The 20,015-nt window shown below is 42.5% G+C and overlaps 1 protein-coding gene across 2 annotated transcripts in view; it reads left to right on the top strand.

Annotated features, from left to right (window-relative positions):
• Positions 1 to 4,665: 4,665 nt before the first annotated feature.
• Positions 4,666 to 20,015, top strand: part of LOC311245717 (glycoprotein endo-alpha-1,2-mannosidase-like protein) — a gene marked incomplete at both ends in the record, with an annotated part of 50,067 nt that continues 34,717 nt past the window's right edge. For both annotated transcript variants that reach the window (XM_084335666.1, XM_084335665.1), the window contains one exon: positions 4,666 to 5,176. In XM_084335666.1, coding sequence (XP_084191792.1) covers positions 4,666 to 5,176 — 511 coding nt within the window. The remainder of the gene's footprint in view (positions 5,177 to 20,015) is intronic.

The raw sequence follows: 20,015 nt of genomic DNA, 5'->3' as shown, positions 1-20,015 counted from the left end.
TTGTTAAGATCAATTGTGTAAGAAACATAACAGATTGAGTGAAATTTATGCGCAATAAATGAAGTTATCGAATTCGATTCAAATGATTTGGTTCGATGAGACAAATGAAAATAAAAGGCGTAGTCTATTTCTGTTGGTCAGTCTATTTCCTAGGCTGTTATAGGGGGGGGAAACTGTCGATTTCATCCCAACTAACACAACGGCCCCTTGTGGATAGGATTAGGCGACACACCACCAGTAACCAGAGCCTCCAGTAGGTTCTGAGTGACTAATCTACACATTTTATAGCATTCTTTCGCGGCAGTCAATCGCATTTTTGTAGGCACACGAATTCAAAGCCGGGATATTATAGCCTATGAGGAAAAAACATCAACAGCTGGTCTCCTTCAAAATTAGGTCTTATTTAGTCAACCAAAATACTAAATATATGTCAACAAACGGCTGTAACATAATATAGGCTGCCTACTACACGCATCATAGTTTTTCACAGTAAGCGGTTGGGTTGGCAAGGCATAGCCTCGGCCTGTATGTGATAGCAAAACAACCAGTTGCTTTGGCTAAATGTTACCACGGATATATGTTTCCCCCCATATGCATATACTTGTTTGTATTCTGTTTGATATTGATTCTAAAAATGGCTTATTTAGGCTATAGGCCTATGGCAACGATTATACAAAAAAAAAATATATATATATATATATATATATATATTTTTTTTAATCTTGTTTTCATAGCACTCCTAGTGCCAGTTGCAGTAGCCAATTGGTACCATGATTTCATGCCTTTATTTCTGAAACCATGCAGGCAGACTCTCAGTTCCAAGCCCACAGGTCTGAAGCCAGTGTGAATGGACATGTAAACATATGTATAATAAGGCAACTTTAAGGGTAGATATAATGCTGTGATCAAGTTATTTCAGCACCTTGGACAGCACTGGTCCTTTCAGACTGCAGTTTTATAGGGACAACTTGCTGACAGAGGAAGCCAATTTATTAAAGTGCAGCAATTGATTGATTGATTGAAAACTTTATTAACAGATTGCAGAATGGGTACAGTACAGTACAGCTCAATACATACAATTGTTAAGGGGATGCAGACCAGAGAAAGACTTTCATCTTGTTTACATCAGGGTCCCCCATTTTCAATTCATCATAACATATATGACATACACGACATACAGATAGACAGTACTGCTACATCTATACATTTATGACATATCAGATTTACAAATACAGTACTGTTTGTGATACCAAAAGAGTCCAGAAAAGAGAGTATATAAATTTGACGTAGAAACTGTACATTGGAGGTGGGTGGGGTGGGACACTGTACAACTGTACAAGCAAAACTGTACATTGGAATATTGACAAAACCATACTTGGTCATTTACTATACATTGGGTTGGGTTAGGACATTTACAGGGGCCAGTTTCAAATAGCAGTCTCCCGTAGGTGTTCTTTGAGAGTGTTTTTGAAAGTGGGTAGTGATTCACATTCCTTTACAGCTTTGGGTAGGGCGTTCCACATTGATGTGGCATAATTGCTAAACGTGTTTAGTCCCTTGTTTGAGACGAATCTGGGTTTAACATGATTTGTGGAGCTCCCTCTGGTGTTGTGATTGTGGTATTCGTGGCAATCTATTACCATGGGGAATTATCATAGTACACTTTTCTATTATGCAATCCAAACCCATCAAGCACACTACATATAGGGTATCCAATGGTTCAGTTTGATAAAGATTTTGACTTCCTCTCCCGTTGATGCCATTTGTTCACTCTGCCCACATCAAAGCACACCCTGAAAGCCTGGCGGTTTTCAAACTGGCAGGAGCGGATGTTGACATGTTGCACACTGTGAAACGGCTAATGATGATACACAGGACAAAGCCATCTTTATGCTCCAATAGGGGGTATCTGCAGCGCCGCAGAGCCAGTCTGGACGGGTATAAATGGTCTGGAGAAGTATAAGTGGTCTGGACAAGTAGTTGCGAATGGGGGGGGGGGGGGGGGGGGGGCGGGGTTCGTCTCGTTTACATAGGTACATTATACAGAGGGTTCGTCTCGTTTACATAGGTACATTATACAGACAGTAATGTTACATCTAGACATGTAATAATAGAGTAAACTTGTACCCATACAGTGTTACATCTAGACATACCAGATCTAGTAATAATAGAGTAAACTTAACTTTCGTCTCAGTAACAATGTTCATAAAGTGTTGAGTGCTACAGTGTAGGTTCGTTTATTAGGACAATTCCACCATTGTGGGGCAAGGACTAAGAATAGGCGACTTCTCTTTGATGACCCTCCCGGAGCTTGGATAGGAGTAGGAATAAACTGTACATATACAGCACTGTTTGAACGTGGCACACAACATACTTCACATGTCATTTCTCTTTTTGTTATTCCACCATTGTGGGGCAAGGACTAAGAATAGGCGACTTCTCTTTGATGACCCGACTTCTCTTTGATGACCCTCCCGGAGCTTGGATAGGAGTAGGAATAAACTGTACATATACAGCACTGTTTGAACCTGGCACACAACATACTTCACATGTCATTTTTCTTTTTGTTATTCCACCATTGTGGGGCAAGGACTAAGAATAGGCGACTTCTCTTTGATGACCCTCCCGGAGCTTGGATAGGAGTAGGAATAAACTGTACATATACAGCACTGTTTGAACCTGGCACACAACATACTTCACATGTCATTTTTCTTTTTGTTATTCCACCATTGTGGGGCAAGGACTAAGAATAGGCGACTTCTCTTTGATGACCCGACTTCTCTTTGATGACCCTCCCGGAGCTTGGATAGGAGTAGGAATAAACTGTACATATACAGCACTGTTTGAACCTGGCACACAACATACTTCACATGTCATTTTTCTTTTTGTTATTCCACCATTGTGGGGCAAGGACTAAGAATAGGCGACTTCTCTTTGATGACCCTCCCGGAGCTTGGATAGGAGTAGGAATAAACTGTACATATACAGCACTGTTTTCTTTATGCACTTCATGCACCATTCAGTAAAACAGTGACTGCTAAAGTTGCCCACTAGGTGTCAGTATAGCTCTTTTGGTTCTTAATGCAGAGCACAGCAGATGCTGAGTCAGTCTACTGGAGCAGATAAGAATAGCTATGACACCGAAGATGAACCCGTTTTGGTCCTGTTTGAACATGTAAGCCTATTTGATATAAGGGACTGCATTAAAATAATATGCAGCCCGTGACTCGTCTCCTCCTCCTATGAGGGGCATTCAGTTTGTAATGACTGCAGCATATTTGGGAAGAATTAGGCCAATTTGAAGATGACGACACTCAATTCAAATATCACTTTCTGATGAGCAGGGCCTTGTCTTCTGGTACATTGGCAGACATCTGATGAGGACGGGTGTTGAGACAATGACAGACACCCCGGGCCCGGAGCTATGACGAGATCATACAGGTGGACAGAGCGATTTACAGGGCATGAGGGCAATGATCAGCTCAGAAGAGGGCTGACAGACCTAAGGGGACGACTCATCACACACACATAGGGCAGATACCATATTTTATGAATTGTCAAATAAGCTAATCTTAACTAATAATGTATGTGATAGAAGGGTCATTTTGCTGTAAGTCATAAGCACTTTACGACCCAACTTCCAGTGATTGATTGATTGAAAGAATTGCAGAATGGGTACAATACAGTACAGTACAGCTCAATACACACAATTGTTAAGGGGATGCAGACCAGAGAAATACTTTCGTCTTGTTTACATCATTTCAATTCATCATAACATATATGACATACATGACAGAGTGGGGACCCCGTCATTTCAATCACAAATCACTGGGATATGCAAAAATATTATATCAATACAGCTAAACTCAGAAGGCCCCGCTTCCTCGGCAAAATGGACTGTGAAAAAGAGTACCCTCCAATGCATCGATACCATGGACAGCGACCTGCATGCGAGCCTTCTGCCGCCGGTCGAACACACGCGCTACATCAGTCAGTGTTACACGCACCTGTGAGCACACTGCAATATGCCTCGCGGTGGACGAGCCAGTAGGCTATAAAAGCGGCAAGCCGACAATAAAATGCTCCAGCAGCATAGCAGTTCAACGATCAATGGTTGGAACGGTTCACTGTGGTCCACGCCGGGAAGATCAGAGGGGATTCTAACGCTCGACTTGGAAGGCACTGCATGAAGCTACATCTCCTCTCTCGCGCCATTTGGCGAGGACCTCAAATAAGATTACAGGCTGGATTTTCCAATTGCATGAACAACAAGCCATTTTGGCAGTGAGCCTATTTTGTCAGAGGTTTCATGATTGGGCACTGGACAGTATTCGGTGCATTATACGAGCTGAAATAGCTTGTGGAACAAACTTACACCACCCAAAACATTCACAGCTAAATAACTGCGTCATGTAGCATGCATTTTTCTGCAAACATGTAGCAACTGTTTCTCAAGTTCTGTCGTTCTGAATTTATCGAGAACAAAATACAATAGGCTACTTATGACATGTCCATTGTAAATGTCATACACGATACATATAGCCTATAGGGTGTGAGTTGAACTTCAACTCGGTGCGGACTCCGGAGAGGGGCAGGGAAGAGGTTCTGTTTACACGCATCGCATCCACGCCGTTTGGTCGAGGAATTGCATCGTTTGTGCCCACGATGGCCAGGCTACGGAAAAAAGCGTGCATAGCACTGTTTCTATTCACTCTCTTCGTTTTTGGAACCATGATGGGCTTGAGAGCACTGAAGCCCACCGACGGCTTCTCGGATTTAGCTCCTGGATTGGAGCTTCTGCCGATGATAGGAGGGAAGATGGACCGGCGCTCTGTATCCCAAGATACGGCTGTGTCCCCGGGTCAAGCGCGCCCGGCTGCCAGCAACACCAAAGTAGTGTTGTCTCACTCTGGCCCCGAAGGAACCATATTCTATGACGTCCATATATTTTATTATGTCTGGTATGGAACCCCACACATGGATGGTAAATACATGCACTGGGACCACGTCCTGGTCCCACACTGGGATCCTAAAATTGCCGCCAGCTACCCGAGAGGGAGGCATATGCCGCCAGAAGACATAGGCTCCAGTTTCTACCCAGAACTTAATCCGTACAGTTCGAGGGATCCAGACGTGTTGGAGTCGCATATGGAGCAAATCGGAGCCTCGGCGGCAGGTATGCTACTGCTCAAATATGCAACGGGCACTGTAAACTCTAGTTTGGTGGGGTTAGGGGTCCAAACGCGTTGTGTCACTGTGTGTCCAAGAGGAACTTGGGTAGTTTGCGCAAAGCTGATTCCCTTTCGCTTGATGGGCATATTATATTTCAGCACCACTCATGCAATGGACAGCTCCGCACACTCACCAGCATCACGGCCTGAAGAAAATGTTTACAGGTTAGGTTTAGGTTTAAACAACTTTAAAGGTTACAATTATGACCCCCATTAATATGACCCCGTGTGATCTATAGCATCAACCAGCCTGGAGACAGACTTTATAACATAGTTGTTTGCCGAGTAAGCAGCTACTCATAAAATTTCCTTCCATGTAGTCTGCAGGTTATACTTTTCTGACTGTCAATATACTTTCCGATCCAAACATAAAGTAGCCTCAATTCATACAGAATTTTCTAAAGGGCAACTGCTTCATCAGTCTATAGTATCTAGTTGTTAGGGCTGGGCGATGTGGAGAATATAAACATCACGATACCCCCCCTAACAATATATAAATAATGATCACCTCTCAACCAATCACAGTCGAGTATTCACACAGGCGTTGTATACAAATAAAAACGAGCCTAACTATTGAAAATAAATAAATAACATCTTCGAGATAATCCAATTGATGTGATACAGTGAGATTATCACAATGAAAGTTATAGCCTACAATATTAACACTCAAATATTTATTAAACAATTTTGCGACAAATCCCACTTAACACTTTGGTTGCCTTGGGTTAAATTCATGATATACCATAGGTTGCCGGCTCTATTTGTCTATGGAGAAGTACCCCTTCTTTGCATGGCTATAACTTTTTAAATTCGATTGCTACATTGCCATTATTAGGGCCCATTCAAAGTCCTATATGTATTGTTCATTGTGTAGCAACGTTAAACTTTTTCATTCACATATTCATAGTAAAGTATGGTCTACTCTAATGTATAAGTATGTTTTCATCTCTTTCTGCAGCTTTCTCCAGAACGTGATCTATAGCCCCAAATGCATTATATTGATGATGCAATACAGTTTTATGGCAATCAGCGCGATATAAAAAATTCTAACTAGACGTACTTCTAGAAGTTACTACACGTTCACTGATGTTGACCGGATGGGCTAGGGGGCGTTTATAATTCCGTGGGCAGCATTATACCAATCATCTAATGTGGGTCAAATGTTGATAATAGCAGTTAGTATCGAAGACGGTAACGTTACACGCTAAAACTCACCCCAGTCTCCGCGCGCCGTTGGGCGATCATCGTAGAGTAGAAATCTTATCATTATGGGATGTAAATTTACCCGGTCCATCTCCAGCTTGTATAATGGTATATACGTCCAAATCATGTTGTTTATCGAGTTATTGGCAATCGATCACTGTGTAGCGTGACGAGCCAGAGTCCCGGGACCTATAGCGAGTGCCCGGAAGTAATACGGACGTCTAGCACAACCTCTATGGCACATCCTGTTAAGCGATTGCGCCGATCGGCCACCAGATGGCGCTCCTGAACCGCCAGAGAGCTCAGTGGGTCCTGCTGGTGGATCTCAGGCCAGCGGAGGGGACATATGAATCCGATCGCAGATTTTTTAAATATTGATATAAGGACGCTGTACAGCGTCCTCCGGCAACTTGAGCATGGCCGGCAATGACGTCTAAAGACGTTTCATGGCAGCCAAAGTGTTAATGATGTATTTTATTGTTACTTTAGAGCATCAAATTGTGTATCACTGTTTATTGTGTTAAAAAGGTCACTTCTTCTACATGACAGACAGCCAGGCCCTGTAGGGTGGTTTCAAGTGACAGCCTCCCTTGTATCTGGTAGAACAACAGAGTACACATGATACAGGCCTGCAGCTTCTGTCCCTGCAGCTCAGTAGGTTATTGTACACCATCCGGAATGATGACACGACCGCTCATCCCTCTGAAAACCACATGACCATGACAGATGGATCATAGGAGGGCCAGCTTAGACTACTTAGTTAAAAACAATCCATTTAATTAGAGGCCACAGACACAGGGAGCCAGCCAACTCTAAATAGCATCACTTGGCTTAGATGACCGATCGCCCACCACCATAGGGGCCCGGGCCCCCATTAATAAAATGAATAGTGGAGGCCATAACTTTTTTATTACAAGGAGACATGGCTATTTAGATATAGTAGTCAAATATTCCACACTGCTTCTGGGCGAGTGGACACAAGTTTGACGAATTAGCTCCGAGTGCATTTATGATGTGCCAGTGGCTGCCTGGCCCGGCTACAGCGCCAGTGTTTCCATATGAAGCCATTTGCTGGCCTCAAAGCATAGCCCAGCATCCTCGTTGCATTACCACTGGGATTTATGAGCTGTCATAAACTCTAGTGGTGCAGAGTGATAGCTGCTGAAACAAGACCATATAAATGGCTGCAAGTTGATAAGTGCATATTTCATCAATCAAGTGTGCAAGGCATCACTCATGCTGTCTAAGGGAAGGTGTTGAGGTAAATAGCCCAGGGACTATTCGCCACGCAAGTGCTTGCACGGAACCTTAACAACATGTGTGTGAATAATGTGAAGTCATTAAAGTGATGGAAGCATTTACCACGTAACCTATTGGGGGATCCAATTCTCATGCTACATGAAAAAATCGTTAGTTGAAGTGACTGCGGCGAGTAGCGGTGCTATGGGTTAAACTCACTCTCACCCTTAAAAGACACAGACACATTGCAAAGCAGTGAGTTCACCTCTTGGTAAAAAAAATCCCCAGGCCATCAGGATGCTCAATGGCACTATGTAACAACCCATCATCTACACACACTGCACACACATCCACACTCACTTTAAACAAACACTCACCTTACCACTCACTTTAACACACTTTATATTTATCTATTAGAGATTTGCACCACATTCATACCTCATTTGCACCCTACCCCAAGTTTTGTACCTCTGCATTCTACCTCACTGTTACTCATTTTACTCTGTATTGTATATTGTATATATGTATTGTGGCAGATATCATCCCCCGTCACATGGCTATGTGGAGGAAGGGAGATACTACTGCCACGGGCAGAGGAGAGTTAAGTGAGGAGTTGATTAGGACTGATGGAATACACCTGTGCACCACGTGATCACCCACATCCCACACACACACACAAGACACACATAGCATAGGAGAGTTGAGTGGAGGTGAGGAAGGAGCAGAGTTCGTGGAGAGATGTGAGATACAGAGTTTGTGAGTTGAGAGGTAGTTTGAAGGAGAGGTTAGAGCGAGAAGGTGTTCGTGTTACTGGATCCTGGACTGGCTGAGATACCCCCTTGTGAAACTGACCCTGGACCGGACGACAAACCCTGAGTATTGAACATTCCCTTTTTGTACGAGAGCCTGGAACGTGTTTTGACCCTGGACTGTTATAGGACTACTCTATTGCCCATCGGACTTGTACTGCTGATCAATAAATATAATTTGTTTATTGAAATTGTGCTTGTGTGGACATTGGAATTGTTTGTTTTGGTCCGTGTCGAGCCTGGCAAGGCTTGTCACAGTATATTGACTTTACTTACTTTTTACTTACTTCTTAATAATTTTTTTTCTACTTACTTTCTTTTTACTGTATGTAGCACACTCTCAGAAACAGGAGTTGCTAATAAACAGTTTAAAACATTGTTAGGAAAAAAAAGTGGTACTCACAACGAACTCTGGCAAGATGGCGTCTTCTTCTTCTGCAACTTTTTTTGTCGCATGCCTGGTGCGTCCAGCAATCACTGCGCTCCCTATCCCAAAAAAAGTTGCAGAAGAAGAAGACGCCATCTTGCCAGAGTTCGTTGTGAGTACCACTTTTTTTTCCTAACAATGTTTTAAACTGTTTATTAGCAACTCCGAGCTTCCAGACCCCACCGTAAAGCTGTGTTAAACCCATATTGTACGCTGGGTATCTTTGAAATTCATATCTGATATATTTTTGACACAACGTCATCCACACATTCACGCTTGGTTGGTATTTTCTAAAGTGGTCGCGTCACATAAACAAGTGACTGCGGTCACAAAAGCCCCAGGCTTGCAAACCGCAGTCACGAAAGGGGCTAAGTCACGATGGACTTCAAATGTTGTGAAGTGACTGGGGCAAGTAGCAGTGCTATGGGTTAAACTCACTCTCACCCTTAAAAGACACATAGACACGTTGCAAAGCAGTGAATTCACCTCTTGGTATAGTGGTCTGTGCTGTCGACCCGTGGTGCGGCAGACCACAGGTTCAAAACTCCCTCTGGGCATCGAAGTTTAAGGTGACGATATCACTACCGTTATGGAACCAAAACGTTGCCAACAGAGGTTGTATGTTGAACGCTACAAAAGGGGGGTTCCCCTTTGATTGCAGTCAAAGAACCTCTGAAGAACAACGTTTTGTTGTTGTTGTGGGTGCACGATAAATTTAATCCATTTTGTCTATTTAATAGTGTCAGACAGTACTGAACACCTGCTTTGGTAAAAAGGACATTTTTCAACATACCCACATTCCAGTCAGGAACTGTCTGACTAACACATTATGCATTAGTACACGTTAAGCAGCGGTACACCGTAAACAATTACCAGCATTTCACAACATTTAACAGTATTATCTTACAGTGACATATTGTAATCAAGGCACCCTGTAATATCCCAACAAATGCATGTAAAAATCGATTTCACAGCATTTAATTATTATTTCACAATAAAACACTGCAATCAAAATCCTCTGTAATATCACATACAATTTTGTAATTTCACAACACATTGCAAGGAAGTGTAGTCTGCGTCACGATATATATATACGCACTGCTACTACACTGAAAAAAAAACGGGAAAGAGCAGGTCTTTGAATTTACATCAATACAGTTAGTATATGCAACAAATTCATTTATAATCCTTTTGTGATCATGTTTCAAGTAAACTTCTGTTGTTTATGGAGAATGTTGAATTTACTGGTTTCTCCACCCAACCACCTCCAATGCACAGTTTCCCCCCCCCTACCCCCCCCAACCTCCTCCAATGTACAGTTTCTTCGTCAAATGTATATACTCTCTTTTTTAGACTCTTTGTATCACAAACAGTACTGTATTTGTAAATCTGGTATGTCATAAATGTATAGATGTAGCAGTACTGTCTATCTGTGTCATGTATGTCATATGTTATGTTATGATGAATTGAAAATGGGGGACCCTGATGTAAACATGGTCTGGTCATGGTAAACATATCTCTGGTCTGCATCCCCTTAACAATTGTGTGTATTGAGCTGTACTGTACTGTACCCATTCTGCAATCTGTTAATAAAACTTTCAATCAATCAATCAATCAAACTCTCGCGTTGATTCAATTCTGAGATCAGGGGAGTTGAGTTGAGTCACCAACCGGAAATAGCATTCGAACGGCAGAAATGTGGCGGACTCGTTGAGAATGAGAGAAGAAAGCAAGAACTCATCCCGAATTGAAAGTAAGTTCATCAAATTGATTTATGTTGGTGTTCAATTGGGCGACATTTCCTCTAATGTTATATTGCTGTTTTCGTACTAACGTTAGGCGAAAACTTTAATGGGAGGCGCATTTTTTCCCGCGATAATTTCGCAAATGTGTGACTGGGCCCTAACGTTACTTAGCTAGCTAGCTCACTGTGTTATTGTCTAACTACTAGCTAGCTAAATTAAGTCACGAGGACGGTATTTGTGATAGCTGTACAATTTGGCTATCCAACCGCTCTCCCAGGATATATTTGAGAGGTTTGTTTTTTGGTTATCTAACTTAGCTAGTGCTAGCTAGCTACCTCACTTCAAACAAACTCCTTAAATGGCTTGTCATTGTGTAAAACATCATGCTCGCAGGGGAGGAAATTAGGCCATTTTACTTGCCAAATGCAAGTATTTTTTATGTTTGGCGAGTGATTAATTCAGATTCAGATTACTTTAATCACCATATTGTACAGGCACAAATGGAACGTGATTTGACATTACAGTGCATGCATTTTTCACAAATAGGAATAACATAATAATAAATAAATAAGTGCAAAACAGGACAGAAGACCACGCATGAAGACCACTCGAGTAAAGACAATCGCCAGAGCCAACGTTAGGTAGCTATAGTCACATAGATATAAAACACTAGATGGCTCAAAGCGGAGTCTCCCATGTACTTCAGCGGCGGCCATCTTGCGAGAGTACATATGCACCATAGACATATATATCTTCCAATGTACAGTTTCTATGCCAAATGTATATACACTCCTTTTCTGGACACTTTTGTATCACAAACAGTACTGTATTTGCAAATCTGATATGTCATAAATGTATAGATGTAGCAGTACTGTCTATCTGTATGTCATGTATGTCATATATGTTATGATGAATTGAAAATGGGGGACCCTGATGTAAACAAGTCGAAAGTCTTTCTCTGGTCTGCATCCCCTTAACAATTGTATGTATTGAGCTGTACTGTACTGTACCCATTCTGCAATCTGTTAATAAACTTTTCAATCAATCAATCAATCAATCAATGCATGTTATGAGTGGGTGTGCTCCACCCTTGCAAGATGGCCACTATGTGGCAACGTTGGTCTCCATTGGCCAGCAGCGCGGGTAAGCCATTTAGTGATATATATCTATGGCTAGTCAACCTGTAGCTTGCTTGCAAACTAAACGTTAGATGCTGGGCTCCCCGACCAGCAAGTTAGCTAGCTAACTTTGCTAACTGTTACCAACGCCAGCTACGGTGGTTTTGATTGATTGAAAACTTTATTAACAGATAGCAGAATGGGTACAATACTATGAGGGCCGACGGTCCACTCTACTGGTTAAAGTTGCTTACTCGTGAGTAGTACGTTCATTGATAGCAGGAAAATAATGTCCACAGCCAATCCGGTGTAAAACAAGGATATCCAAACGGTTTATTTCTCTTCCACAGCGAAGTCCTCACAGAAGTGATCCTAAAGCTATTTTCCTACACCAAAACTAGTTTGGCTGTTTACTGCCATGAAATATATTCACTATTCACGTTACTACTACAAGTTAAGAAAACTGTATTTTCCAAGTCTCCAAAATCAACTTGCCGGCTCTTAAAGGGAAAGTGACACTAATTTCCTATAAACAGTTCTGAGCTAAATAAAACGGTTCAATGACTATCTAAATCCAATCAATATTCCTAATGCCGTTTCAATGTAAGGTTATACAAATAAACTCTAGGTGGTCAAAACTCAAAAACTCAGTACAGGCACGGGTATCAATAGTTAAGATGGACGTCCTACCTAGAATCAACTTCTTCAGCTCAATGCTACCGTTACCCCCTCCAGAGGGTTACTGGAAAGAATTACACTCCTCCACATACAAATTTATTTGGAATAACAAACCACCACGTATAAAAAGATCCACCGCACAGAGAAACAGAGCAGACGGTGGTATGGCATTTCCAGATTTCTACCACTATTTTAAGGCGTACACTTTAAGACCACTGACAACATGGTTTGATCCCCAAGCATCAGTATCCTGGAGAAATTTAGAAGAAAATATAGTAGCTGCACATAGGCTGAAGGACATAGTATACACCAAATTATCAATTAAGCAATGCGAACGGAAATTTGGCCCCATAATTACTCATGCGATCCGGATATGGCGTGAAACACAAAAAAAAAATTCTATCCCACAGAAATGGCATAATCATACTCCCTTATTCAATAACAATGCACTCTTGATTGGAAAACAACCTATAAGATTCCCTAGATGGGAAAAGCAAGGCATACACTCATTAGGAGATGTTTTCAACAAACTGGGTTTTTGTAGTTATGATGAAATACGCAAAAAAAATTATCTCACCAAGTCCACATATTGTTTTTTACGCACAGTTATTGGCACGTTTGAAGGCTCACAGTGTTCCATTAAGGATACCAATTGTACACCACAGATACCACAAATTCTTCTATGAAAGAGAGACATCGAGAGGTTTTGTTTCAGATTTTTATCATCAATTACTAACATCCTCATATGAAACCCTCCATCTAGACTCAGTCTGGAGGAGGGATATACCAGACCTGGAGATAGATTTTGACTGGCAAGAAGCCTGGGCAAATGTTCGACTTGCATCAAGGAACCCGGACCATTAACAAATCAATCTTAACTATATTCACAGGACATACTTAACTCCTATAAGACTGAACAAAATGGGTCTTAAACAAGACCCCAAATGCTCCTTATGTACAAATGGGGACGAGGGGACATTTATGCACATGTATTGGGACTGCCCACCAGTTAAGATATTCTGGAAAGAAGTGACCCAACAATTATCAAATCTCTTAACTCTGAATATACCTGTACACCCCTCTGTATTACTGCTGAATGATGTCTTTCAGTGTGCAGTACATCCACAGCTAAAGAGATTGGTTTTATCTGGTATCACAGTGGCTAAAAAGCTGATAGCATCACGATGGTTTCAACCGGAAAAAATGTGCCGGAAGGTCTGGATTCTTACATATCTCTATGTGATTTATCAAGAAATATCTACAGCAAGAATTTTGGGTCTCAATGAATCCAAAATGACAATGTGGTTAGAAGTGGTGGAGAGAATAAAAGCTAGCATATAAAGGTAGTGTCTGGTAGGAACAAGTTATAATGGATGGATTATCCAATGGGGAGTCCGGGAGGGGGGGGGTACGAGCTAGAGCATATGTGTGTAGGGTACTAGATAACAGGTATTAGGGGTATATCCTGTATAAGACATTTAACTAAATGGTGATTTCATTGGATATGCACTGTTAATTAATGCTTGTATATCTTATCGTGTGTTGTCATGTTTGTTTATATGTTTGTTTAAAAAATAATAAAAAAATAAAATACAAAAAGGTTATACAAATAAACATTATAAACATTCTCACTAAATATAATACAATAACCTATTATACAGCTAAGCCCCATTGTATTCTGAAATGTAGACTTTAACAGAGTAGGCAACTAACCCAAAAGAAATAAGGTATGCTTTGGCTCCTATAAATACAGTACAGCTCAATACACACAATTGTTAAGGGGATGCAGACCAGAGAAAGACTTCCGTCTTGTTTACATCAGGGTCCCCCATTTTCAATTCATCATTACATATATGACATATGTAGCAGGGTGGATTATCCCTGCTTCGTGGGAACGGGTGTGCACAGCCACTGGGTAGCGAGACACAGTAGAGCTCCGTCTGACTGCACCTTCGTCTGTGGGTCTGGAGCGTCAACTGGAGGCCGGCAGTGGGAGTGGATGGGGCCCGGGATTTACCAACCTGGTCTGGTACTCTGGTCTTCCTCGCCCTTCCAGGGCGGTCAGCAGTACTCCCCAACTCGCTCTCACTTCCCCCAATACCTCCTTTAACCCTCCCACACCTAGTGACTGAATTGTAAATAGATAGCTTAGTTCCTCCCGCAAGCAGTACCCTCCCTCGGTGACATTAGAAATCTTATAGTAAAAAGGGAAAAGTTGGATAGGAAGGGGTTAATTGTATTAACGTTACCCACACCAAAAGAGTTGTTCATAGGCTCAGGAATGGACACGCACACAGAACTCCCATCTAATTCTTTATCGTTACTTATACTGGTCAGTTACAAAGATTTAATAGCAATGGGTCAAATAGAATGAAGTCTTACTATTACCCAATTTGTAACTCAATACCTTATAGACACTTAGATTATACACCCACACCGTATAGAACCAGGTATTGCCGACACAAGTATAGTATACTTCAATGTGCTTGACTCATCACCCACGTCTGGGTTAGTACCAGGGATAATACCTCTCAGGCTTTAATTATATGGTAGTGATAATACCTCTCTAAGGCTTTACTTATAATACAACAGGTCGGTAACCTCCCCACAGGGGAAGGGTTAATTAGATGGGAAAATATTATTAAAGAACAAACACGTTATCACACTCAAAGAAAATGAAAAAGGTGGGCCCACTTTACCAAACAAAAGTCCTATACTAATGCCGGCATGTAATGTTTATGGGGTACCCCTATGAACTGTAGTTAGCAACATTAGCTTCGCCCGTAGGCCGCACCACACTGTGTACTGTGCAATAGGATCCTGAGCACCGAAGCGCTAATGTACTCAACCAAGATGGCGGCCTCGCCGCACCACCACTGTCCGGGTGGTAAGATTGCGTTGAACGCTCTCGTCACAGGAGCTAGCAAGCGGTGTGGGGCAGAGGGAGCAGTAGCGGGCTGAAGGCGCGTGCTGGGTGATGGCGACCTCTGCTGGACGGGACGAACTCCCGTGCTGGGCTGACGACCGCCGGTGCAGAGCAGATGTAGAACGCCGGTGAAGACAGGCTGCTGGCTGCCGGGGCTGGGTTGACGCGCGATAATAATCTGGGTCCTACCTTAACTTTATTTCTTTATTTCAGATTAACTTAACTGAAGCTACTCTGTGGGTCCTAGACAGCCCTCCTGCTAGCCGAAACATACAACGACGCAGGGTGCCTCTAACCACCGGTCCTCTTCAAGCCACGCTGGCTGGGCACCTCACTGGAGGGGATAACGTTAACATAAGCCAACTCTTGGCTATACCGCTTTCTTCTAGGATAACTCGTTGTATCACTAGGGTTATTCAGTGGGGACATGCAACACGCTACTACGCTTATATTTCTAGTATAACCCGTAATATATTCAAGTTCAATACGTTCACCCGTGTGGTCCACAACGGGGCTCTTTCAAGACACGACCGACCAGGTCCAAGTCCAATGTCGAAGAGGCTGGCTCTCCTCACTTCCGTTCCAGTTGACTTGCTTCCCTCTATGCCTCTCTCGTGCGCTCCGCCTGCCACCGCCGCCCCCTGCTGGTACCGCCAACTAGCCCCACAGGAAGAACTGGGTGGATAGAATATGATTCAGTTTACTGTTTATAATCCATATTCCAGCCGGTGAGAGAAGGAGAAACCCGCGTCATTGTTCGAGGGAATATCAATGGAAACTAGTTAATATGTCTTTGTGCACAAAGGGGAGATAAAAGGCAAGTCAGCACTTCTGAATAATAGTCACATATTCAGGGTGCTACACATACATGACATACAGATAGACAGCACTGTTCCATCCAGACATTTATGACATACCAGATCTACAGAAATACAGCACTGTTTAAGAGTACAACGCCTGTCACATAGACCCTGGCGTTGGAAACTCTGTTTAAGAGACAGAGTTTCTAAAAAGAGTATATACATTTGAGGGGGAAGAAACTGTACATTGGAGGGAGTTGGGTAGGTGGGGTGGGGACTGGTGGTTACGGTAACGTCAGTTTAACAAGCTAATAATCACCCATTTTGTCTCTGCAGTTTAGATGAGAAGAAAGGGCTGCCGGTGGGGGACACATACACGATTTATTTTTGGCTGGTAAAAAATCTGTTTGCCCCCCCTGGTGTGCAGGTTAGGCTTAACACTTCCAGTGCCACTGGTTAACATGGTAAAACGTGGTTGAATGCCAGCACCCACTTCAATGATAGCGTTGTGAACGCATAATCTCTGTCTTAAATTATGGCTATGTGTCTAATCTGCCCGTCGTTTATCAATGACTTGTTTGCAGTCAACATTGTCGAAACGGATTGTTTTTTAATCGCTTCATTTCCGTTTTATAGCATTTTGAAAAGCCCTCGTTTTCAAGGAAAATATAAAGATTCCGTGATAAGCGGCATTTACTGGAATATTCTGGCATACACAAAAACGTTGTAATTTTTCTGCCTATTTATGAATCGTTTTCAAATAAACGCTAGATTATCGATAGTATATGTGTACTTATGCACGCTATAGAAGCGTGCTGAAATATCGATTCTCTCATTTCCTGATCGCACACACACACACACACACACACGCATAGGGCAAACGCTGATATATCTGTGAAAATAGCTCTGATTATCCTAAGACTGGTAAAATAAATTCCTTACCTCAGATCAGATGTTATCCAAAAAGATTATTCCAATTACTGATCGCCATTCCAAATATCGATCGCGTTTATTGATTCAGCGTTGGGTACTGTAAATACATAATCCACACGTTTTCCGGGCCGGCAATCGCAATGGATTCTTCAGTTGGCTTGACGGAAAAGTAAAATGAGGAAACTGCCCCCCCCCCCCCCCCCCCCCATCAGTCTAAACTAAAGGGGTGCAGTTACACAGGGAGAGACGATAGGGGGCGGTATCTTCCCAATTGAGCTCAGAGAGAGTCTGCTACACTAACCTGAGGCTCGATTGATGAAATATGAATTCAAATCGCCAATAAATAAAAATACGACAAACAAACGCTATATAGCGTTGGCGGCACTCAGCGGTCGGCATGAACTAACGACAAAACGCGTTGCTGGTACTCAAAGTGTTAAGGGTTAAAGGGATAATTTACCCATTATCTACTCTGCCTTGTGTCGATGGAAGGTGCTTTGAAATTCGAGTCCTCAGAACACTGGTTGAGTTGCAGGGGGAGGACAATGGATGATACCAAATTATCTTCCTCTAGGCCTAGTTGCCAATTACCTATTGTTGTAGGTAGGCCTATGCAACACAGATTGTAGTTTATAGACGATTTGTTTCCTGTGCAGCACACCTGAGATTAATCACCTCATCCAGTACTGTTTGACATGAAATTTATGTGAGCTTTCCTGTGGTGTTCTTTTACTGCCTCTATTCCAGATTTGACATCCTCTTGCGTGTGCCAGCCATCAAGATATCTATAGTGACTGTTTGAGTATCAGCTAAGGTAGTTAACATTTTGATATGATTGAATGATTGTACAATAGCCTACGTTCATAATCTGCATGCAAACTGCATGCAAAACTTTGTATAATCTCTCCTTTATCTGGTCTCCTTTTTTCTAGGTCATCAGAGAGGTCAAGATACTTTAAGATACGAGTATCCTGTTCAATGTCAGGCAGCCAGGCTAACCATCCTGTTTAGTGTCAGGCAGATTTAATTATGTTTGGGTAGGTACTATACTAACTAGTTACCATGCATAACAATGTTCCACTGTAAATATATATTCGATGTCAGCATGTGTCTGAGAATGTGCATAACTTTGTTCAGCACACACAGCTGCACAGGAATTTCCCCAATTATCAGTGTATGATCAGATGCTTATTGCCCTCCACCATTCTTTTCCAGAAGCAATTTAAACAGGGAGGAAAGAGAGGATATGAGAGACGTGAGGACAGATGTAAGTGGAGCAGGATATTAATTAACTTTGAAGATAGTTGATTTTGTATTTAAATTTGTATTGTTTATTGTATAGCGAGCACAGTTAACCGCATATAGTTGGCAGTTAACCGCATATAGTGTAAACTGCAAACAGACAAGTAGGCAATATGCATGAACTGACCCTAATCAATGAGACTAGGTAATGGAAGCTATAAAGCAGTTTGGTCATATTTACCGGGCCTCCCTGATGACTTACTGACTACCCTACTTGATGATCTTGGAGTGGAGAGTATCGAAGATCTGGCCTTAATGGATGAGGGGGATCTGGTCCGATACCTCAAACCAATCCAGTGTCGGAAGCTGATGAATGGTATTAATCAAGGTAAATTCATATTTGTACTCACATGACACTTAGAACTAGGCCCTTGGAACATTGGCATAACTGTTTTTGTCCCTTCTAGGAGTTGTAATGCTTAATATCGAGGTGCTCCCTCCCTATCCAATTGCTTCAACTTCCCCAACATCGAGCTCTGCGAACACTCTGTCCTCTCCGCAAGCATTCCCGCATTACCTGTTGTCCAGCCCCCCAAGTACTCCCCCAAGCACTTCAGGATGCCCCTCTCTTCTCCAACAAGTTAAAACAAGATTAGAGTATAAAAGCAGCAACAACACTCTGGCTAGACACCGCAGAGAGGGAAGACGGCACACTGGAGTGGCAGGAGAGTCCAGGCTGACGAGAGGTCCTGTCAACCAATACGGGTATGTGTAGGGGTGGCAAAAATATAGATATTACTGTATTATTGTACGGTGAAGTTTTTGAAGGTTACAGTAATAATAACAATAATAATACCTAGCATTTACATAGCTCTTTTCAGGACACCCAGTGCTTTACAATGGTCTTCTCATTCACACACTGAGAAGCGGCAAACAAACAGCGCCAGTGTCCTCTCCATTCACACTCGCACACTAATGGTGATCAGCAACCATGCAAGGCGATGACACGACCCACTGGGGGCAATTAGGGGTTAAAGGGGCACTGCCATACTAGACTAACTTAGGTTATTTGGATTAAATGTTTAAATTATGTGTAGATTTTGTAAAATATAATTTCCCCCAATAGTATTGAGTTAACCTATGATTCCTATCCCTAGGTGTGTGAGGTGGGGCCCAGCAGACTTACCGGATGGGGAGACCGAGGAAACCTTGGGGGCTTTGAAAAGGGATCTGCGGAACATCTACTCAGGCATGCAATCTACTTTACTTTTGGTGAATTGACACCTGAATAAACATCCCACATTAAGCAAAAAGGCCACCTTAATATTCAGAATGAGTAATGATGAGAGAGCATGAAATTAAAGGTTTGCCACTCAATTTCCCAGAGGTGGCGACATCAAATTGTTGTTACTTGCGTACTCAATACATGTATTTGTATGTCTGTACACAGAGGAAGGGATGGGTGGGGCAGAGAGAGCAGAACTTCTGATGGAGAGGACCTACGTCATCCTGCGGCGGTACTTGAACAAAATGCCTGCACCAACGACGGTGGAGGTCAAAGAGGACTGGCCTTTTCTCTTCTCTCAGACGGGGCTTTTCTCCCACTTTGGCCTCCTGACAGACACCGATGCCCTTCAAAAGATCCAAGATGCCCTGGGTCAGAG

Source organism: Notolepis coatsorum (assembly GCF_963971535.1).
Source record: "Notolepis coatsorum genome assembly, chromosome: 19".
NCBI classification, from domain to species: domain Eukaryota; kingdom Metazoa; phylum Chordata; class Actinopteri; order Aulopiformes; family Paralepididae; genus Notolepis; species Notolepis coatsorum.
The sequence above is the reverse complement of the archived record's forward strand: the minus strand, read 5'-3'. Positions and strand labels throughout refer to the sequence as shown.